Source organism: Natator depressus, chromosome 1 (assembly GCF_965152275.1).
Source record: "Natator depressus isolate rNatDep1 chromosome 1, rNatDep2.hap1, whole genome shotgun sequence".
In the NCBI taxonomy this organism is placed as follows: Eukaryota; Metazoa; Chordata; order Testudines; family Cheloniidae; genus Natator; species Natator depressus.
This window is the reverse complement of record NC_134234.1, coordinates 282454330-282478373: the sequence shown is the minus strand read 5'-3', so window position 1 is coordinate 282478373 and position 24044 is coordinate 282454330. Positions and strand designations below refer to the sequence as shown.

The 24044-nt window shown below is 43.7% G+C and overlaps 1 protein-coding gene across 2 annotated transcripts in view; it reads right to left on the bottom strand.

Annotated features, from left to right (window-relative positions):
* Positions 1 to 24044, bottom strand: part of PTPRB (protein tyrosine phosphatase receptor type B) — a 107656-nt gene that overhangs the window by 38167 nt on the left and 45445 nt on the right. For both annotated transcript variants that reach the window (XM_074942052.1, XM_074942051.1), the window contains 11 exons: positions 23696 to 23965; positions 19391 to 19651; positions 11127 to 11393; positions 9779 to 10042; positions 8104 to 8367; positions 7215 to 7478; positions 6050 to 6313; positions 3656 to 3925; positions 2384 to 2647; positions 1393 to 1656; positions 775 to 1056 (listed from right to left, as the gene is read on the bottom strand). In XM_074942052.1, the coding sequence (XP_074798153.1) occupies positions 775 to 1056; positions 1393 to 1656; positions 2384 to 2647; positions 3656 to 3925; positions 6050 to 6313; positions 7215 to 7478; positions 8104 to 8367; positions 9779 to 10042; positions 11127 to 11393; positions 19391 to 19651; positions 23696 to 23965 (2934 nt within the window). The remainder of the gene's footprint in view (positions 1 to 774; positions 1057 to 1392; positions 1657 to 2383; positions 2648 to 3655; positions 3926 to 6049; positions 6314 to 7214; positions 7479 to 8103; positions 8368 to 9778; positions 10043 to 11126; positions 11394 to 19390; positions 19652 to 23695; positions 23966 to 24044) is intronic.

Here is a 24044-nt window from a genome sequence, read left to right as displayed (position 1 = left end):
TAATCCTGAACTTCAGAGAAGTTTGGATCTGAATCAGCAGACAGGCCAGAGCAGAGCAGCAAAAATTGAGAAAAGGCTTAGAAAACCTGACCTTTGAGGAAGTTAAAAAAAACCTGTGCATTTTTAGTCTTCAAAAATAAAGACTGAGCAGGGACCTGATAACAGTCTTCAACTATGGTAAGGGCTGTTATAAAGGGGACAGTGATCAATTGTTTTTCATGTCCCCTGGAAATAGGACAAGAGGTAGTGGGCTTAAACTGCATCATGGAGATTTAGGTTAGATATTAGGAAAAACTTTCTAACCATAAAGTTAGATAAACTTTGGAATAGGCTTCCAAGGGAGGGTGTGGAATCCTCATCCTTGGAGGTTTTTAAGAACAGATTAGACAAACACCTGTCAGAGATGGTCTAGGTTTATTTGGTCCTACCTCAATGCAGGGGGCTGGACTTGATGTCTTCTCAAGGTCCCTTTCAGCCCTCCATTTTTCTGATTCTATAATAAATCGAAACCTGGAACCAAATAGTCCAGAATTTCAGGAATGTTTTGATCTGGATCTGAATTTTGCAGCTTGTGTTCATTTCTAATCTTTACATACTTGCTGTAGGGCAGGACAAAGGAACATTTTGATTTCTACTTGACTCCATATCCAGACATTCTTGAGTCAACTAGTAGAAATTAATAAATGCTTAATTGGGATGGGTAAGATTTGGCCGTACTGTTTCAGCCTCATCTCCAGATGAGCAATAAGGGTTCAATAACAAATGGGTTCCTACTTGTTCTCACAGTTCCAGACAGTGATTGACTGTATGTCTTCCAGGTGTTGCCGCTGACGCTCCTGACACTGAAATTATAGAGCCGCCCCGGTCGAAGGCCATACATGATGCGTCCCTTTGATCTGCTGTTGCTGTACGGGTTGAAGACTGTAAGGGGATCTCTCGGGAACCATTGCAACTCAAAGTCATCATAATCCGTCCAGTCTGGGGGACCCAGCCAGGTGATTGACAGGGAGGTGTTTGCAACATCAGCAAATGATACAGCACTAGGAGGACTGGGTGCTAGACACAAGGGGCAAAATGAAAAGAAAAAGTCTCATGACATTTGCACATAGGATGGGTGTGTGAGACAAAACAGCCATTATCTTAGACTTCTTCATTTCTCTCCGGCTTCTGCACAGTAACATTGATAAGAAACAGGACACCGAACAAACCAGTCGGACTCTGATTTATTTCCTGCCATTAATGTAATACTATTTATGATGGTCTTACTTGTACTTTTCTATGCCTTTAATAATTCATGCAATAAAAATCTTATCTCAGAATAAATCCATCACATATCAATGAACTGCTGTAAATTCTGACAGTTGGGGGCAAAAAGCCACTGCAGTTCTTTACCTGTTCTTCCCTCAGTCTTTGCTGTATTGGTCAGGTCACCGCTGTGGGTCACTACAACCAGGGTGTACTTTCTGCCAGGAACTAGGCCCAGGAAATGCCACTCTCTCAGGTCTTTCCCATGCCTTGTTTCCTTCTGTGTGCCATTTGGGTTATAAAGATTCAGTTCATAATAGTCTACATCTCCTGATGCTGGTCCCCAGGTGAACCACAGACTGCCCGTCATGTTTCTGTTGGAGCTGTTGAGATTAATAACTGGGGCTGGAACTGAAAGAGAGGGTACACAGTTACTACACACTGAACATTTTGGGGAAGAACAGTGCTACGGTAGTGCTGTGATAGTGGCCATATAAAGATCTAGATATACATAGCACAGGTGGCCAAAAAACAGGAAACAAATTTCAGGAATTTCAGTGTGTGTGTGTGTGTCGGGGGGGGGGAAGGAAGAGGGGGAGTAGTGGGAGATTAGAGGAGGTTTTGGGGAGTAACATAGCTCTTACAAATGCCTACAACACCCTGCCACCTGGCAGTGGGTAGACAAATGGTAAGCTGAAACTAGTGCTGATCATGAAAAGCTTTTTCATTTCACTGTTAGCCACCTTGTCTTCCCCCTTCCCCATTTGTTTTGCCCACTTGCTGCATCTTATCATAAACCAGTGCTGTAAGCTCTTTGGGGCAGAGGACTGTCTTTTTATTTATACCTATATAGCTTCTAGCACAATAGGGCTCCTGCCCTTAATTGGGACACCTAGGTACCACTGGGCCACACATAATAAATTAGGACAATATTTACTTATTTATTATCTGAAAACAATTGTCACATAATTTAGAATTTAGCTTCCTTTTAGTTAATGCCTTTGATGTATAAAGACAGCCTGGATACTTCTAGCAGCTTTACTAGACTCTAGTACCAGCTTTTGGCTATTAGATTAGCTCACCGATGTCCTTAAGGAAGATTTCATTGGGGATGGATTATCCTGCTAGATGCTCCTACCTGTTCTTCCAAATACGGATGACTCATTTGTGAGCTCTCCACTGTGGGTAACAATCACCATTTTATACATCCTGCCTTGCCGCAAGTTCTGGAAAGAACACTGCTGAAGGTTCTGGTCTCCTGAAATTCTGTCCTGGAGGGATTTGTCTGGATTGTACAGAAAGATATTATAGGAGTCCAGTTCTCCCTGGGAGGTAGTCCAGCTGAATGACAGGCGTCCATTGGTGTTTTCTGTGACCTTCAGATTTGTGACAGCAGCTGGGACTGGAAACAGGGATAAATACAGGAGAAAATGTCAGAGATTCTAGTAACTAAGCTAAATCTCAGTTAAAATGACACTTATGATGAGAAGAAGTTTCTATTAAGCCACTGAGAACTACATTTATATAACGTAAAAGCACAAAAACAACGACGTCCAGAAACAAGATGAAAACTTTTGTAAGTTATAGATGCCATTTAGCAACACATATGTAATATGTATGATAACCAAGGGGCTCAATCCTCCAGTCTAGACTCACACAAAACTTCCCTTTAACATCAATGTGAAGTTTTGCCTGAGAAAAGGTTGGCAACACTGGCAGTATATTTGTATCCAAGTTTGGGCTAGGATCCTATATAAGCCAGGTGAATTTAAGGATAGACAATAGAAAGAGTTAACATGGCTATATAATGGACATGCAGAGAGATCCTTAACTATAGCAACACTCCTCAACTTTCTGCTTCAATATACAATGCACTACAACAGGGATCAGCAACCTTTGGCACGTGGCCCATCAGGGAAAGCCCTGGCTGGCCGGGCCTGTTTGTTTACCTGCCGCGTCCTCGGGTTTGGCCGATGGCAACTCCTACTGGCTGCAGTTCGCCACTTCAGGCCAATGTGGGCTGCGGGAAGAGACGCGGGCCGAGGGATGTGCTGGCCACCCTTCCTGCAGCCCCCATTGGCCTGGAACGGCAAACCGAGGCCAGTAGAAGCTGCGATCAGCTGAACCTGCAGACACGGCAGGTAAACAAACTGGCCTGGCCCACCAGGGGCTTACCCTGATGGGCCGCGTGCCAAAGGCTGCTGATCCCTTCACTACAACCTGGAAAATCCACACCCCTTTGTAAGCAATTTTCAATTTTTTACATTAAACATATCTCAGAAAAACGATGCATTGATTCAAGGAGACTGGTTCCTATTGGAGCTTTTTGGATAACTAGATATTTGAATGAATCATTATATTCATACCATATCTTACTGCAGATACTGTAAATAATGCTGAAATGCTCTACCTGTTCGGCCTTCGGTTTCTGCTCGGCTGCTGAAGAGCCCACCGCTGACTGTCAACATTTGCACTTTATACTTCTTGCCTGGTATTAAATCTTCAAATTTGTGCTGTTTAGCAGTTGCTGGCTCCGATTTATTGCTCAGAAGGATACCTTGCTCAGTCAAGAGCAGGATGTCATATCTCTCAGCCACTCCAGGAGCACTGTGCCAGGTCACTAATAAGGAATGACTGCTGTAGGCATGATCTGCAAATAAACCCTGGACAGAGGAAGGAACTGGGAACAACAATTAAAGAGATTGTGAGGTTAATTTTGTATCATTTAATATGTGTTTGTGAATTAGCATAATTAACTGTGAAAAATATTTATGTATGTCGGCACATACCGATGCATGTGGTGTATATATGTGTATGTGTGTATTTGCGCGCACACAGACAGACAGACAGACAGAATTCCTACACAAAAACTACTTTCCGTAATTTAGGGTAAGATGTATTACACGGATCTTGTAATTATCTCCAAACCAGGCACTATACCTCCTGGAAATTCAAAGTGAAGGTTAAACTTAAAAAAAAAAAGACTATGAATGTTCTTCTATGGAAATGTATCAGTAGGGCACCCAAACAACCTTAACTCTGCACCACGTACCATGCAGTCATGACATGAATTATGGTTAAGGCACTTTAGAACTTGTAGATTAGATTAAACGGGTTTTTAAAGAGACAGATTTTTTTTGTTCTACCAATAGTGGTGAATTGAAGTCATTTCTATTAGACTGCTTCATAAAACTGGCTAAACACCTCGCTTTCACAGTCTGTGTGCAACACTCCCACAGCATTCGAAAAGTTGCCTGTTATGCGCATCTCTGTTCATTGCATCTGCCCTATATAGAATTACACACATTCATTAAAAAAAAATTAAAATAAATAACATTTGGGGAGCGTATAGAGCATGGAATGCAATGTTGGAAGGCTGGCTAACCCACTAAATGATACAGTTTTATAGCTTTATATGTCATCTGCACCTCCCCAACTTTGAATTTCCTCAGCATGGGAGAGACCCCAGCAGGCAGAGAGACCAGCTCTCGGACAAACTCCCCACAACTCCTAGTGGCTGGAGGGTGGAAGGGAGGTGTAGGGGGTGTGCTGTGCTCTGGCTACCCGCAGCTGGCAGACAGCCCCTTGGGAATGAATTAGAGAACTGTAATCAACACCCGGGAGACTCCTCCCCTCCCCTTCCCCGTTCTCTGCTCCATGGAGCATAAATTCATAAAGCAGACTCCAGCCCACGGCTATTCAGTGTTGTTCTAACAGAAGTTGCATACTTGTTTATATAGTCATATCTAAGAAATAATAAAAGATCATATGAAAGCTGGGGCCAAAGTAGTGACTAGGCTGCCTACTCTCCAATATCGCATTCTCACCCTCTTGTTATAGCAGTCATTGTCCCTGGCTGAGACACTTACAACCCATCCCTTGGCCTCAGGTTACATTCCTTTTTCCTCCAGTGTGTAAAGTAGCTAAAGCACACCAAGGCCAAGGTTGGGTTGGGGAAGCAATGGATAAGAGGAGGTGTAGTGGGGTGGTTTCCAGAGAGCCATGGTGCTTGGGACAGCAGAGAAAGGGATGATCAGAAGAGGGTTATTTTAAAAAAATATTGAACGACCAGAAAGAGAGAGAATTTATTTAGCTTTTATACTACAAAGAGGGTATGTGTGTGTGTAGTGTGTATAAATAGCTGAAAAATCATCACAGGTTTCAAAGGAAAATAAACAAGTATTAAAACACAAAGAAACAACAAAACTGTCAAAATAATAGACAAGACAGGCAAGTACGGGATGACAGAAAACATCTTAGCCAAGGGCTACTCCCCCCAAAAGCCCAGTCCCAAAGCAAAACACAGGCTCACACGAAAAGAGGAAGAGGATTTAAATCATGATATTGAGTTGCATCTCCTCCATACCCTATACAGGGTCTATATATTGTCTGGGAGCCCCTGATCATGCAGTGGGCTCTGCTAGCACACACCTTATGTCTGTGTGGAGTCCCGCCGGCTCCTTTGGGATTCCAGGCAGGCATAAGAGGCTGCATTAGCAGATCCCATGGCAGAGTTTGGACTGGAGGGCCCAGTCTCACAAATATTTACTCTAGTAAAGTTGCCCACATGAGAAGTCCCACTGACGCCAATGTGATTATTCACACCAGAGAAATTACTACCAGGTAGGTTTGAAGGATCAAGCCTTCAAACTCTTTGTGACAGAGACCTATCTCCTTACACATCTGAGTCTCCCCAGACACTTTGGGACACCATATAGACAAATAATAAAATACTGTTATAAAATAGTACTAATCTGATGGGAATGTATGGCACTTTTTGCCCTTTTTCCACGAAGAAACGTACTTGTACGTCCGAGAGCCGTTAAACTGTTGTGCAGGGTGCCGCTGTTAGACTGTACCACAACCCGGTACTGCTCCCCTGCTTCTAACTTGCTGAAGGTATGCTCATAGACAGGCTTGGAGACAGTCTGGGAATCAAGCTGATGGTTGTGATGGAATAGTGTCACTGTGTAGGAATCAACATCTCCTCCTCCAGGAGTCCAGTTCACTTTCAGGCTGTTTGTCATCCCATTGGCTGAAACGTGAATGTTTTTGACAGCACTTGGAGCTGGGGAAAAAAACCAGAAAGATGGAACCCCAGCTCAGAAATTTCCATTCCATTCAAATATTTCAAATACTGGTATGCCTGTAGCTGCAGCAAATGCAATTCTGAAGTCTACATCAGGAATAAGTACAAAAGGAAAAGAGACTATTGTACTCATGAGGGGCCTAATTTTGCAAATACTTACATGTATGTGTAACTTTACTCCTGTGAGTAGTCCCACTACTTGTGTGAGTGAAGCTGCAGATGTGTGTAAGTATTTGCAGGATTGTGCCCTAGCAATGTACAACACCATACCTCTCTCTTTCTCTTTATTCATAAGAAGAATGCTATATCTTTCCAGAGACAATAAAGAAAATAAAAAAAATACTGTTATCGTTGCTTCGTCTAGATACCTTTATATTCTGCAGATAATATTACACAAGGATCTTTCTTCTGAGAATCTCAAAATTCTTTACAGATGTTAATGCATTAAACGTCACAAAAGCTGTTTGTAGTTATGTAATATACTTATTTTACAGATGGGTAAATTGGGGAGCTGACTGAGATGTTAAGTGATTTCACCAAGGTGACAAAGCAAACCAGTGGCAGAGCTGGGCATAAAAGAAATCTGAAGTCTTCACTCCCAATGCCCTCCTCTAACCAAGAAATCACACCACCATCCATCACTTATATGATAGTGGATGATTGTGACATTTGTTTATTAAGGGAAGCTCAGTTTAGCTGAAGTATTGATGTGGCTTTCAGTGACATCTTGCATTTCTCTGACAGTATTACAGCTGGGTTCATTGTAGACTAAGGAGCTCAAGTATGATTGTGACGCAGTCTGGATTTGCTGAACTCCCAGTTTTTTGCTCTCTGGAATGAAGAAGCCCGAAACCATGTTTTAAAAGCTGTTTTCTCTTACCTGTCAGTCCTTCTATGAAAGTGGCACGTTGTGTGTCTCCACTGATTGTCAAGACAAGAATTTTGTACAGGCGCCCTGGGGTTAAAGCTGTGAACCGATACTCCTCAATGGTGTTTCCAAGGAAAATGGGTGGAAAGACCTTCATATCATTGAAAAGTAACTGAATCTCATACTGATCAACATCCCCCTCAGCCTTTGACCAGGTAACTTGCAGGTCTTCAGTGCTTCTGTTACTAAGAGTCAATTCCTTCACTGACTCCGGCACTGAAAACACAATAGAAAAGAATAGCAAATAAACTCTTCAGGTCATTGTTATTCTGACCACTGCCAAGGAACGTGACTTGACATGCCTCTTGTGATGTAAACCTTAGCATGCAAAATGTTATTGAAACTAATGGAACCATCTTTTTGTTCTGTGTTTGTACAGAGTCTAGCACAATGGTCCATGACTAGGGCTTCTAGGAGCTACCACAATACAAAAAATAAAATAACAAATAAATGAATAAAAGCATGGATAATTCTCTTTCTGCACCTCCAGTCTGTCACATGAAAGAGAGAGATTCTATATCTGTTGTCATTGCTTTAAAAACATAAATAACAGGTTGACATGGCAAAACTGTACAACTTTGATTTTAAATATGCTATATTTTATCTCAGAGTTTACAACCCTAAACACATGTATTTTTTTTTAATTTTCTGCATGTCTTTGACTTAGACATCTATTGTAACCTAGTTGCCTCCTTTGATCTTTAGAGCGACACACGTTTGAAGAGCCAAGCTATCAGCATCAGATGGTAAAACAAGATTTCCTTTTTACCTGTGTACTGTAAATAAAAATGCCCTCCCTCCAATCAGAACTCCAGGGATGTTCTCCAGGGTATTTACTCACTTGTTCTGCCATTGACCCTTTTACTAGTCTCATATTTTCCACTCCGTGTGCTAACAGTTACGCTGTATTGCCTCCCCGGGACCAGTTTAGTGAACACACATTCATTTTCATCCTTGGGGACACTTTTTGTTTGGTTGAAGTCATTGTTGTTCTTGATGATCACTTCATAATTGTCAAAATCTCCAGTGGCATGTAACCAGGACACCTTTAAATAGTCACTTCTTGCTGAATTGCTGACAGTAAGTCCCTGCACGCTTGAAGGTACTGGGGGGGGGGGGGCAGGGAAGGGGGGAAGAGAAGAACACAGGCAAAGAATTAGGGATTCTGAAACAATAAATGTGTCACGCAGAATATCCAGAGAAAGGTAACTGAGCACAGGCACTGCCATACCCAGATTAGCTCAGTGGTCAAGTATCAGATACTTCAGAGAGAAGTGCAAAAACCCTTGCAGCCGGCAGTTATTGAATAGCCTGTCCATTGGGAACATTTCTTCCTAACTCCCATTAATTAGGGCTTGGCTTATGATGTGAAACATGAGGGCTGATCCCTTCCAACAGTGGGTTTTGTTTGATTGTTTTAATTCTTGCTATTGTAACTCTGGCTGTTCTTGTTATCCACATACAAGTCCAATCCTTTTTGGAATCCTACTACACTCTTTGCTTTAATGTTATCATATAGCAATGAGTTTCATAGGCTAACTCTGCAGTGTATGAAAGAGTATTTCCTTTTATTAGTGCTAAATTTGCTACCTTTCTATTTCACTGACTGTCCCCTTGTTGTTCTATTAAGAAAAAGGGGGTTATTTTGCATATCTCTATCTTGTCCCCCCTTATTCCTCTGCTCTCTCAAGTAAACAGTCCTCATATTTTAAATTTCTCTTCAGATGGAAGTTTTTCCATACCTCAGATAATTTCTGTCACTCATCTCTGGCTCTCTTCTATTCCTATTATATCCTTTTTGAGATAGCATGTCCAGAAATAAAGGGGGGAGTTCACTTATATTATGGCATTATATTATTTCCAGTATCATTTTCCATTCCATTCTATTTGTATCTGAACATTTTTTTGCCTTTTTGGACCCCTACTGCACAGGATAGTACATGAAGGGCCAACTTACAGGGTCTGGGGAACAAAGTGCTTGAGTCAAAACCGTCATTTAATCTCAGCTCACCATGAGGGCTGCCAAATTTGTACTAGATTTCGCCCTTTCACAGAAGCAAAAGCTCCTTATCCCCTCACTTACGTTGGGGTCAAAATTACTGCCCTGGAGAAGATCACAAATTATTCTAGCTAAGGATGGCCTTCCTATGCACTCACATTTTTTACTCCCAATCCTCCTTTGGTTATGATACAGTGAGGCTTTGGGCCAGATCCTCTTCGCATTGAACTTAATTGCGGTTTTGTCACTGACTGAAATGTGAGGAAGATCAGGGGGTCTGATTCTCATTTATGCTAAGGCCACTTTACATTGTCAGTGTGGTGTAAAGTAGTCCTACAATCATAAATGAAAAGCAGGCCCTCAATCTTAAGCACTGTAGTTTTAGGACTTGATCTTCCAATCTAGCTCCTGTTTTGGTTAGCCATTACTGCTAGCACAGATCATCGCAAAGGATTGAACATGGGAGATGTGTGTGACTGAATCCACACACAGTCCCCTTTCTTTCTGACCCCTTTACCTGTTCGTTCCCAGCTGAAGGAATGATTTTCATACTTCCCACTCTTTGTGATTATTGTCACATTGTAGAGCCTGCCAGGAACCAGGCTGCTGAAAGAACATTCACTGAGGGCTCTGGAAATGGTTAGAGTCTGAACCGTCTGGCTGTCATGAGAGAGTGTTACCAAATAACTATCCACATCTCCAGTCGCTGGTAGCCAGGAAACACTGAGGTAGTCGCTCCGTCCCGAATTATTCACTGTTACTCCGCTCACACTGGAAGGAACTGCGCAACAAAAGGAAAAAGCAGCAAAGAAGTTTTAAATAGCTTATTCCAATTGTTAAGGGCAGCAGGAATGTGTGGAATGTGACCAAGCAAAACAAAAAAGGCGAGATGTCTTATTTAGCATCAGAAAGCCTTCCACTCCAAGTGAGTAGCAAACATCTGAGTTTCTGAACAAAGACAGTGAAGTTATTGTCTATGGTCGTGAGGTCAAGGGTCTGATGGCACGTCTAATATCCTAGAGTGTTAGCTATCCTCCTACAGTGCTATTTCTCACCAATAAAAATAACCACAAATCCCTTTATCATTTTGAGGCCAATGCAAAGATTTATTTCTAATTATCAAGAGTTTTCTACCCCCTAGTGGCCAAAAATAGGTACAAAATTGATCTGGTTCTTTTCAGTGATGCAAGATGTGCCGGTGTGTTTGACCCTGCCAGAACTGGTGACATTTTAGGTAATGATCAGGAGTATTCTGGAGTTAAATAACTTTATTACGACAGATCCTTACTAGCACAAATTGGCATAACTCCACTAAAGTCCATTGCAGTTAAGCTAATTTACACCAGGGGAGGATCTGACCCATTTTCTGTCATGGTCAGTATTAATTAGGAAACATTAAGAAATGTTTTCAGCTTCCCAACTTTTCAGTGCTATTTTCTCACCGGTTAGTTTTTTCATGATTTTACCTGAAAATATCACAAGTTGTTTTCATGAAAAACATTTGGGTCAAATCACAGAATGTTTGGGTTTTGCCAAATTCACAAAAACTTGGTGCAATTTTTCCCCACACAGCTCAATATCCGAGAAACTGTTGTTGTTCTTTATTGCTCATGAAAGATTCAGAATTCTATGGCTCCCATCACTGGAGTATCTAATGACCAACAAACATTTTTTCCTCACAACAACTCTGTGAGGCTAGGGAACGGAGGCATGACCTGTGCAAGGCCACGCATGGGAGTCTGGCACAGAACCCAGATCTTCCAAATCTTAGTCCACTGACATAACCATGAGACCATCCTTCCAAATGAGTTCAGCTTATGGGAGTTTACACAGATATGGTGGAACACTTCCTTCCCCTTCCTTACCTGTCCTCCCTTCTGCAATCGTCTGTCTGGACGATATCCCTCCACTAACTGTGGTAACGACCACGGAATAGAGTCCTCCGGCTTTCAGGGAGTGGAAGTGGTATCTACTGGTCTCACTGGAAACACTCTCATTTTTAATGACAACATTTTCGTGAATCAGCAGCACTTGGTACGACTCTACATCTCCCAGCGCCCTTGTCCAGTTGGTGAACAAACTGTTGGTTGCCCCCTGGTTTGTCACATGCAGGCTAGTCACCTGAGCTGGCACTATAATAGGAGAATGTCACGGTGTAAGTACACAGAAACAAACAAATCTCCCAAACAGAGTTTAGTCACACTGAGGAAGTGCATCAAAAAAGCAGACTCAACAGGACTAAAAATAAACTAATGGTGGACTCCCAGACCTGCTTCCTGTCTGATGGACTGTGGTTTGTGGGAACCCATAAGGGCTTCCTGGTTTTAGCACTACACAGAAAGGTCTCCCAGGCTTTGCTTTCCTCAATCAGCCCAAAATGATTCAAGAGAGGAGGGCTGGAAGGGATCCCATTTTATAAATGTCATTCAGATAAAAACAAATGACTTAGAAGTCATTTGTGTTTGTGATGACTACTGAACTTGCACAGAGCTCATCCCATTCCTAGCCAGTGGCAAACCAATTACATAGATGCACAAGATCTAACTAAGGCAACACCTTTCATCACTTTAATTTTCTGAGTTACTGGGACATATAATCTTTCTAGTCTCACTTGAATTTCTTTTCCTTCAGAAGAATTTCATAGCACTGACTCTTCTAACATTTAATGATGGATTGAGGGGTAGCAAAATGTTACCTTTAAAATAAATAGGGGTGGGTGAACTTGTTCAGACAATAGAAAAAGGGAGTTGAACATTTAGCCCAAATGTTAACAAAAACCCAATGAACCCCTTTTTAAGGTCTGACCAAGTTTGATTAAAGTATGAAAATACAGTTACTCATTTTTGAATGCTTTCATATAAGTGTTCAGTCAGACTCAATCTTCCACAATCTAAAAACCTTTTAGCTTTGGATCCACACTACAGATTTTGCTTTATACCTAGCTCAGAGCCTAAATACTATGGCACTGGTCATCATAAATATGATTAGGCATACTGATAAAACAGATCAGATTAGGTTAGATTATTCAGTGGTCTGAACCAAAATCTTGGGTCCAGACAGGCTTGGAGTATGGGGAAGTCTGGATTTGAATCGGAACTTCGCCTCTCAGGCCCACCCGTGCACTGCAATGGCTCTACCTGATTTTTGCACGAAAGGCTCTTCTAGTGATATTTCAGCTTTTGAGTAGATGGCTGAATTTAATAAACTGTGTGCAGCGCTTTTCACAGACTTCCATCAGGCCTCTGATTCAGGGCCTCGGGCATTTTTGGGGGATCGGATGAGGCACCTCAGCCTCCCTGGAAAGATAGTGCTATTGATAGGGGAGCGCTATAGTGGAATGGGGAAAGCTGTGTTTGCGTTGGTGACAGACACACGGCATGGTTTCCTATCGCCAGGGAAGTTCTGGCAAGGCTGAGTTCTCTCATCATCTTTGTTCCATATCTGCACTGATTGGTTGAGGGATAAGCTTGAAGAGGCAGCTGTCAGTGGCGTTGAGCTGAACACCATATTCTGCTTCGAGATCCTGAATACACCAACAACATTGTTGCGTTGGCTCAGTTTGGTGAATCATTGCAGCTGGTGGGCGGGCTGGTCATGCAAGAAGCAGCACACATGGGTCTGGTTATTAATCCAGATAAAACTAAATCTCTGGCCTTGACAATCAAGTGGCCTCCAACTCCAGATTACAACCAGCTCAGTGTTAACCTGTCCGGATGGGACATCGAGCAGGTGGCAACTGTCAAATATTTAGGTAGCCATCACAGACAGTGTTGGGGGATGCTGAAAAGATGTGGATACGCATATAGCAGCACCTGTTGCCATATTTCAAGCTCTTCAGTGCCTTCTGTAGGGATGTTGTGAGTCCATCAGGCTTCTGACGATCTACAGAACCAAAGTTATACCAACTCTATTGTATGGAAGTGAAATGTGGGCACTGAGGAAGGCTGAGAAACACTAGATGGTCATTTCAGTACTCATCATCTTTGTCAGCTGCTTCATATTAAGTAGCAGGACAATATCAGAAATGAGGATATTTGAAGCTGAGCCCAGCAACCGCTTCCAACAGCAGAGGTGCAGTTTCAGTGGCTTTCTTGGTATGGAGATATTACTAGAATGGAAGACCAAAGAATTCTGAAGTGTGTGTGTACCAAGGATTGCAGCAACATTGCCGATGAGCACATGGACATCAAAAGCTTCAATGGCACGACAAGACTGCCAGTGATGAACAAACAGAATACACAACCAGACCACCTTAAGCAGCTTGCCAGAGCTCAATTTGGGTGGTGCTCAATTTGCATCCCCTCTAGTTGGTTCAGCAACTACTTGATGAAGGAATCCATCAGCTATCACATCTAGGAAAATCTGAGCCCTATTATTATTACTAGCACTTGTCCTCCAGTCTATAACTGGAAAGTTAAAGTCTCCCATGATCATGCAGTTCCCATTAGTATTTACTTCATTAAAGAGGGCTCTATCCATATCCAACTTAGATCCCGGCCGTCTATAGCGCTCCCCAAGTACTATCACACGGGAGGCTCTAGTAGTTTTCTTCCCCAATGTTATTTTTGCCCAGACAGACTCGGTCTTATCCATTCCATCGCTTCTTATTTCTTTACATTCTACCTCATCATTGATATACAGTGCTACTCCACCACCTTTGCCTTTATTTCTGTCTTTCCTAAACAGCACATACCCTTCAATAGCTGTAGTCCAGTCATGACTACTATTCCACCATGTTTCTGTTATCCCTATAATATCTGGTTTCACTTCCTGCACCAGTATTTCTAATTCCTCCATTTTGTTACCTAGGCTCCTCGTATTGGTGTAATTTTTGCTGTTTGGCCTCGCTCACATTCTTTACCTGATTAGGCACGGACATTCTACAGCCAGTATGACCTATTGGATTGGTATCCACACTGCCCTTCCTCCTTATGTCCATTCTCCTACCCACGGCTGTATCCTTTCTTACTTTGTTTTCTTCCCTCTCAATGCTAAAATCCGGCGTGGAGATTACCTGGACATCTCCCAACCATCTCCTCCAAATTCCTAGTTTAAAGCTCTCTTAATCAGTTGTGCCAGCCTCCATCCTCGAAGTCTATTTCCTTCCCTACTCAGATGAAGTCCATCCCGAGAGAACTGTCCTCTGTCCATGAATGCCTCCCAGTGGCCATACATCCCAAAGCCATCCTTATAGCACCACTGCCTGAGCCATCTGTTGATAGTCATAATCTTGTCACACCTTTGTTGCCCTTCTCTAGGAACAGGCAGAATCCCACTGAAGATCACCTGAGCCTCGATTTCCTTAAGTGTCTTCCCCAGCCTGGCATAGTCTCCCTTGATACGTTCCAGTGAGAATCTACCGGTATCATTTGTTCCCACATGAAGGACAATCAGTGGATTCTTTCCCGTTCCCTTTAGGATCCTTTTCAACCTCAGGTCCACATCCCGTATCTTAGCACCCAGAAGACAGCACACCCTTCTATTCTCTGGATCAGCTCTGGTTACAGGCTTGTCTATTCTTCTCAGTAAGGAGTCCCTGATCACGTAGACCTGCCTTTTCCTGGTGACGGTGCGATTCTCTGGTCTATCCCCTGTTCCCTCTGGCTGCAAGTTCTTTCCATTCCTATTCTCCCTTGTAATCCTCTTCAACTCATCTTGTTTCCTCCTGGGGCTCATATTTGGTGTAGTCTCCATTGACTCTTCCCCTTTTCCTATAGGACTAGCCGCTCTTCTCTTCTTCCTTGCCCTTCCACCTTCAGTGACCATCTGCTGAGCCCCTTCTTCATTTTCCAATTCTGCAAACCTGTTCTTGAGCTCTGTTTGTCCTTCACTAGCCCATCTTTTCCTCTGCCTGGTTCTCTTAGTCACATGCTTCCACTGTCCATTTTCTTCACCCAGCAGTCTCCCCTCAGAATTCTTCAGTCCTGCTTCCATCTGCAAGTCTGAGCTTTTCCCTTCAGCTACCTCATGATTTTGCTCCATAATCCGCTCGGACCCCCTTCTAAACTCAACCAGACTTTCCACCTGCCTCTCCAATCCTCGTATCTTTTCTTCCATCAGCTCTATCAGATGGCACTTCATGCAGATAAAACTCTTTCCAGGTACCCCCTCCAGGATCATGTACATACCGCAGCTTCCACATCCAGTCATCTTCATTGTGTCTTCCGCTACATGGGTCACTCCCACTGCTGCCTCTGTATCTGTCATAGCCTTTCCACCTAAATCCTGTTAATCTGGGAAACACAAACCACACCAAAACACCACCACCCACAGCAAAAGGTTTGCCAGCTGTAGCTGGAAGTCTCACAGATACAGGCTTTCTCACAAGTCTTCCAGTATTTCCTACTTCCAGTCAGTCCAAAAATATCATCATCATCATCATGGAAAATCCCAAAGGGATGTGACCACCTTGCTTTTGGTGAGTAGTGAGGACCTCATAGAAGAAATGGTTGTAGGGGACAACCTAGGTTTAAGCGATCATGAGCTAATTCAGTTCAAATTGAATGGAAAGATAAACAAAAATAAATCTGCGACTAGGGTTTTTGATTTCAAAAGGGCTGACTTTCAAAAATTAAGGAAATTAGTTAGGGGAGTGGATTGGACTGAAGAACTTGTGGATCCAAAGGCGGAGAAGGCCTGGGATTACTTCAAGTCAAAGCTGCAGAAGCTATCGGAAGCCTGCATCCCAAGAAAGGGGAGAAAATTCATAGGCAGGAGTTGTAGACCAAGCTGGATGAGCAAGCATCTCAGAGAGGTGATTAAGAAAAAGCAGAAAGCATACAGGGAGTGGAAGATGGGAGGGATCAGCAAGGAAAGCTACCTTATTGAGGTCAGAACATGTAGGGATAGAGTGAGAAAGGCTAAAAGTCCAGTAGAGTTGGACCTTGCAAAGGGAATTAAAACCAATAGTAACAGGTTCTATAGCCATATAAATAAGAAGAAAACAAAGAAAGAAGTGGGACCGCTAAACACTGAGGATGGAGTGGAGGTTAAGGATAATTTAGGCATGGCCCAATATCTAAGCAAACACTTTGCCTCAGTCTTTAATAAGGCTAATGAGGTTCTTAGGGATAATGGTAGGATGACAAATGGGAATGAGGATATGGAGGTACATATTACCATACCTGAGGTAGAAGCCAAACTCGAACATCTTAATGGGACTAAACTGGGGGGCCCAGATAATCTTCATCCAAGAATATTAAAGGAATTGGCACATGAAATTGCAAGCCCATTAGCAAGAATTTTTAATGAATCTGTAAACTCAGGGGTTGTACCGTATGACTGGAGAATTGCTAACATAGTTCCTATATTTAAGAAAGGAAAAAAACGTGATCCGGGTAACTACAGGCACGTTAGTTTGACATCTGTAGTATGCAAGGTCTTGGAAAAAATTTTGAAGGAGAAAGCAGTTAAGGACATTGAGGTCAATGGTAAATGGGACAAAATACAACATGGTTTTACGAAAGGTAGATCGTGCCAAACCAACTTGATCTCCTTCTTTGAGAAAGTAACACATTTTTTTAGACAAAGGAAATGCAGTGGATCTAATTTACCTAGATTTCAGTAAGGTGTTTGATACTTTGCCACATGGGGAATTGTTAGTTAAATTGGAAAAGATGAGGATCAATATGAAAATTGAAAGGTGGATAAGAAATTGTTTAAAAGGGAGACTACAGCAGGTCATACTGAAAGGTGAACTGTCAGACTGGAGGGACGTTACCAGTGGAGTTCCTCAGGGATCGGTTTTGGGACCAATCTTATTTAATCTTTTTATTACTGATCTCGGCACAAAAAGTGGGAGTGTGCTAATAAAGTTTGCAGATGATACAAAGCTGGGAGGTATTGCCAATTTAGAGAAGTATCGGGATATCATACAGGAGGATCTGGATGACCTTGTAAACTGGAGTAATAGTAATAAGATGAAATTTAATAGTGAGAAGTGCAAGGTCATGCATTTAGAGATTAATAACAAGAATTTTAATTATAAGCTGGGGACGCATCAATTAGAAGTAACAGAGGAGGAGAAGGACCTTGGAGTATTGGTTGACCACAGGATGACTATGAGCTGCCAGTGTGATGTGGCCGTGAAAAAAGTTAATGCGGTCTTGGGATGCATCAGGCAAGGTATTTCCAGTAGAGATAAGGAGGTGTTAGTACCGTTATACAAGGCACTGGTGAGACCTCATCTGGAATACTGTGTTCAGTTCTGGTCTCCCATGTTTAAGAATGATGAATTCAAACTGGAACAGGTACAGAGAAGGGCTACTAGGGTGATCCGAGGAATGGAAAACCTGTCTTATGAAAGGAGACTCAAGGAGCTTGGCTTGTTTAGCCTAACCAAAAGAAGGTTGAGGGGAGATATGATTGCTCTCTATAAATATATCAGAGGGATAAATACCGGGGAGGGAGAGGAATTATTTAAGCTCAGTAGCAATGTGGACACAAGAACAAATGGATATAAACTGGCCATCGGGTAGTTTAGACTTGAAATTAGATGAAGGTTTCTAACCATCAGAGGAGTGAAGTTCTGGAATAGCCTTCCAAGGGAAGCAGTGGGGGCAAAAGACATATCTGGCTTCAAGATTAAACTCGATAAGTTTATGGAGGAGATGGTATGATGGGATAACATAATTTTGGCAATTAATTGATCTTTAACTATTCATGGTAAATAGGCCCAATGGCCTGTGATGGGATGTTAGATGGGGTGGGATCTGAGTTACTACAGAGAATTCTTTCCTGGGTAACTGGCTGGTGAATCTTGCCGACATGCTCAGGGTTCAGCTGATCGCCATATTTGGGGTCGGGAAGGAATTTTCCTCCAGGGCAGATTGGAAGAGGCCCTGGGGGTTTTTTGCCTTCCTCTGTAGCATGGGGCACGGGTCACTTGCTGGAGGATTCTCTGCACCTTGACGTCTTTAAACCATGATTTGAGGACTTCAATAGCTCAGACATAGGAGAGAGGTTTTTCGCAGGAGTGGATGGGTGAGATTCTGTGGCCTGAGTTGTGCAGGAGGTCAGACTAGATGATCATAGTGTCCCTTCTGACCTTAATATCTATGAATCTAATAGGTTCTGGTAGTTGAAATAAGGTTCAGATAATCTGAGGTCTGGGACGCTCATCCAAACCTAGCTTCCAACCTTTTTGAGTTTGCTCATTACAAATTATAATTTAATGCCTAATGTGTATTACTCCTGCCTGATTTGTCCACACACATGGATTCACAATTAGTGCAGTGTGACACTACACCCTTTCCTAGGAGAAGGGGCCTGAAACAGAAGGAAATTAAATCCTAGCCATTTAAATCACAAAATTGAGTAATGGAGGCTGAAGTCAAGACCTCTGCACCTTGGAAGGAAGGATAAAACTTTATTAAGCTTTATAAAAGGACACGCTCAGTCTTATGGGCCTACAGTTAGACTAACTGCACTCATAGTATATTTTTATCCTGTGCTATGCCTGAAGGAATTCCCATTTTTAAGGCCTTGCCTGCTCAAAAGAATGCATCAGGCAGGCATAGCAAAGAAACAGGTCGGATTTAAACTTAGACACAGGCAGAAAAAAGTAGTGGTTGTGGTTTTTACAAAAGCACCACCCAACAGTGACTTCAATTTTGGTCGTGTTGCAGCTGGGTTTTTTTTTAATCAAAAAGGCAGCAGGATTCAGAATATGTTTTGAAGGTCACCTCCATTTTGTGTCTGCTAACTTTGAAATGTCCCCCTTCAAACAATTCTTTCCCATTTTTCCCCCCAAATGGTCCATCTGTTGAGGAACAAATCAGGAAGCTAACGTTCCCCAAGATATTAAGTGAAAACAGGACTTATTATCCTCATCCTATGTAGATTGACCAGACATTACAGAAACATTTTAGATACCATTTTCCATCAGGAACTACATATCCATCTTAGAAAGCCATGGAAAATGGCAGAAAAAGAGACTGGATGTTCTGAGATATATTGCAAGACACACAAGAGATTTAGAAATGTAGCATTTCTATTAAGAAAATGTACACAAGTTCAAGGGTGTTGACATCTGGACACTGCTTTAATATAATTCAGTACAAAGAAAGCAACACATCATTATTGCTGGTTACCAGAAGTTGGGATTAGAAGTGGATTGACAGTGTGTTACCTGTTCTTCCCTCTACTGAAGTCCAGTTGCTTAAATCACCACTAATACTAGTGACTGTAGCTGTGTATTTCCGTCCAGGTACCAGACCACTGAAAGTGTATTCTTTAGCTTCTTTCACAAGAGCCTTGTTTATGACGGTAAGATCCCTGTCTCCCAGTGAAACCACATAACTGTCCCATTCTGCAACAGGGGTCATCCACATGACACTAAGTGAAGATTCATTAGCATGCTTTACCCGGAGCTGAAGAACAGGCTGTGGAGCTAAGGGAAGAACATGAGTATAGCAATGAGCAAAGGACTTTGCAATGGACACACATGCCACATCTTGACAGTGCTGCTGTCGGGAGCTAGGCTAGCAATAAGAGAGTAACAGAAATTTTACTACTCATGGGGAATGGCTTTGCCTGAGGCTGGGGAGTAAATCTCACAAAATAACTCTGCGACGGTCAGGGGCTACAAATACATAAAACAATTATACTAGAAAATAGATATAGGGCAAATGTAGCTGTGACAAACAGTCATGTCCAGTGATGAGCTGCCAAAATCGTAACAACCGGTTCCCTTCCTCACCCCACGAGGGGGTCGTGGCCCACCCCCGCCCCCCGGGACTCCTGCCCCATCCAACTCCCCATGTTCCTTGAAGTCCCCCGCCCCCCGGGACTCATCCACCCGCATCCCCTATCCCCTGACTGCCCCCAGAACCGGGCAGGAGGGTCTCGTGGACCACTGTAGTGGGTGCCCACCCCTAAGAGCCAGAGTGGGGAGTCCCGGAGGTGCTTACCTGGGGTGGCTCCTGGGAAGCATCCGGCAGGTCCCTCTGGCTCCTAGGGGCGGGGTAGCATAGCAAGGGGGGGAACAGGGGGAGCGGCTGCTCCCCCCACTGATCACATCAAAAGTGGCGCCTTAGGCACCAACTCCCTGGGTGCTCCGGGGCTGGAGCCCCCATGGGGAAAATTTGGTAAGTGCAGAGCCCCCACCGGCAGCTCCCCACCCCGCGCCCGGCCCCAGCTCACCTCTGCTCTGCCACCTCCCCTGAACGCACCGCCCCACCCTGCTTCTCCGCCCCCCCCATCCCGGCTTCCCGCGAATCAGCTGTTCGCGCGGGAAGCCTGGGAGGGCTAAGAAGCAGGCAGCGGCTTTGCGCTCAGGCCCAGGGAGGCGGAGGTGAGCTGGGGCGGAGAGTGGTTCCCCTGCGCGCCCCCCGGGTTACCTGCTGCGGCGCGGGAGGCCCTCCTCACGCCCCCCCCCAGTCCCCCCCCCAGCTCCCCTCCGCTCCGCCTCCTTGGGCCTGAGCGCGAAGACGCCACTTGCTTCTCAGCCCTCCCCGGCTTCCTGCGTGAACAGCTGATTCATGGGAAGCCAGGCAGGGGGTGGAGGGGGGGGAGAGGAAGGGTGGGGTGGCACGTTCAGGGGAGGAGGCGGAGCGGAGGTGAGCTGGGCCATGGTGCGGGGCGGGGAGCTGCCGGTGGGGGCTCTGCACCCACCAAATTTTCCCTGTGGGTGCTTCAGCCCCAGAGCACCCACAGAGTCAGCGCCTAAGGCGCCACTTATGGCTGGTTGTTAAATTTAGAAGCTCTTTTAGAACCGGTTGTCCCTCACATGCGAACTGGTGCAAACCGGTGCGAACGGGCTCCAGTTCACCACTGGTCATGTCAGTTACATGTCTGGGGCCACATTCTGTTTACTCTGCTGTACTTCTGGAGTAATTCTACTGAAGTTATGGAGTGACTCTGAATTTATCGTGGTATATAGGAGCAGAATTTGGCCCTGAGTGTGTATTGGTACATTGATGTGTATGGGGAGGAGGGTGCTGGCGGGGCGGCCCATGGTAGGGAGCCAAAAGGGGCCATTTGCCATGGGTCCCCTGTTTGAGAGGGCTCCCAAACTGAGTGGCATTGCAATCTGGCATGCAGGGTTGCAGCACTACTCACTCAAATATGGCCTTGCAGCCCCTCGGTCAGAATGGAGGAGCGGAGGGCCAAACCTGAGTGACGTGTGACCTCACACGTGAGGTTGCAATGCCTGGAGCAGGCAGCTGGGCCCAGCCCCCTGGGACAGGAGCTGAGCCACCTCTGTGGGGTATGTGGAATTCAGGCTCGCTCTCCAAGCCCCCACTCCTCCTTGGGGGCTCTCTCTTTAGTGGTAATTTATTTTGGAAGGATGTGGGAGGGGGCCTCTGCTTCAGATTTTGCCTCAGGTGCCCCAAAACCTCTGTGTGGCCCTAGGTGCTAGGCATTCATAATTGAATTTGAGCTTATGGGCCAGATTCTGGTCTCTGTTACTTTGAATTTATTCCAGTGTTAATCCATTGAGTTCAAAGGAGTTACTGCAGGTTTGCACCAGAGAAAGAGAAATCAGAATCAGAACACCTTTGACTTAAATTACTCTGGATTTTCATCGGTGTGAGATCAGAATCTGGTTTGCTGAGTTAAATTGGCCAGAAAACGGTGGTGAATGCTAAATTAATATAACGTGCACTGATCTGGCATACTGTGGCTATGCAAAATGAGTGCATTTTATACACCCAGGAAGTGAAAGATGAAGGTGTAGCAGGAAAAGCACTCAATCAGGCACACCCTGCCTTATCTTACACCCTCCTGTTGATTGCTTTTCCTGTTACACACTCCCTCATGCCCCTCTCAGTGTGTCCATTACACTAATTTTCAGGTACAGAGTAAAATCCTACCTATTACACATAAAACAAGTGTCAATTAAGACTCAGAAACCAAATTCTGATTTGACTTATTCCATTCTGCGACTCCAGAGTAACACCATAAAACTCACTGCATTTACTCTGGATTTGTACTGATGTAACAGAGTAGAATTGACCCATTGTATATGCTTGCTGGAGCACATAGACTGGAGGTGCAATCCTTACTCCTGAACCAGCCTAGTTCAAATCAGTGATAGTAGCTAGCTAGTAGGGCTGACAGGGAAGCCAGCCCACACATTGCTCACAGAAACATCCACTGCAGGAATGGCAATATCACACTCATTATAAGAATGTCGGATGTGTCTCCAGGAACATCAGTCAAAAAAAAAGCAGCACTGAACTCTTGGAAACCTTGTATCAGGCCTTGGTTCTGATAGATGGGTAATGCCGCACCTGTTTCTGATGCAAGCTGCAAGCATTTGATTCCCAAGAGGGCCATTAACTAATCTATATATTTGCTACTACCATCTGTGGTGTGCAGAGGCTGGTGTTTTCTGTGCTATTTCTGTGCTCACACCCACCTGCTTTTTGTTTTCATCATGTTCTCATGCAGCCTGCTGAGCTGGTGGACACTTGCATCTGCAGTGTTGTTCATTGCCCTTAGCTGCTTCCTTATAGTGAGCCACCTGCCCCTTTGTTCCTATGTCTAGCACACTTATCTGAGAAAGGACAGCTTCTGTGATGCAGGTGGATCTTAGGGCAGAGAAGAGGCTACTCTAACTTAAACCCATGAGACATCCTTAGATAAAATTAGGCACCCTTTCATCATTTACACCACTATAGGATGCGTATAAGTATATTTTGAAAATGAGGTACTCCTCTCTTCTTCAGCCTGATATGCCCTTAGACTATTCTGATCTCAGTTATACCAGTGCAAATGCAGATTATCTCCACTGATGTCAGGAGAGTTAGATTTATGATGAACAAAGTCTGGCACATACTCTCACATACAGCCGTTTACACACCACAGGATGGACCACTGTCTTAATGTGTACATCACTCAATTACATCTCATGGGTCTGATTCTGCTTTCACGTGCAAGGTAAAACTGGAGTTACTTCCTGGAAGTCAATGGAGTTATCCCAGTGTAAAAGTGGTGTGAGATGCAGATCTGGTCTCTCATGCCTGAACGAATGCAAAACCAGACCAAATCACTCTGCTTTACCACTTACCTCTTTTTTCTGACCACCTGAAATTTGATGTGCAATTTATAACACTCTTCACACCACCACTGAATTTGGTCCCATCTCTTTTAAAGAAAAGAGTCACTATTTTAAATATTAAATTGTGGCTAATCAAAGGGATAGAACTCCTGAGCAAAATCTGAATGAGGAATTCAGGATTTGGGCCAATAATAAATTAAGCAAACAAACAAATAATAAGAGTCTAGGAATTTGCTCTTTCATTTACAGTTATTATGAAGATGACTACAAATGTTTTGAGTTAAAATAGTTATCTATGCTCATGTGAAAGCGTTTTCCTAGGGAATCAGTATAATACATACCACTTATTTCATTTTTTTTCCAGCTACCAAAAATAGCCAACTTGAAAGTTTTGAAGTTTCATGCTATCAGTATAATGAGATTGCTGACCTGTTCTGCCTTTGCAGCGAGCAGTGTTCTGTAAGCCTCCACTCTCCACTATGACTGCCACCTCATATTGTCTTCCTGGGATGAGTCGTATATCCTGGATGACATATTCTCTTCTGTCTTTCTTTAATGTCGTGTTCAGCAGCACAGTGGAGAGGTTGAACAACATAATGTAGTATCTCTCCCAGTCTCCAGCAGGGGGCAGCCAGCTCACTGTCAGAGACCTCAGCAAACCACCACTGTTAGCTTTCAGCTCTGAAACTTTCTGAGGAACTGAAATACAGAAACAGGTGAGTAATTTGTGTTTTTTCTGGGGAAATATAACTGGACAGCAATGAAACCTGGCTCACAG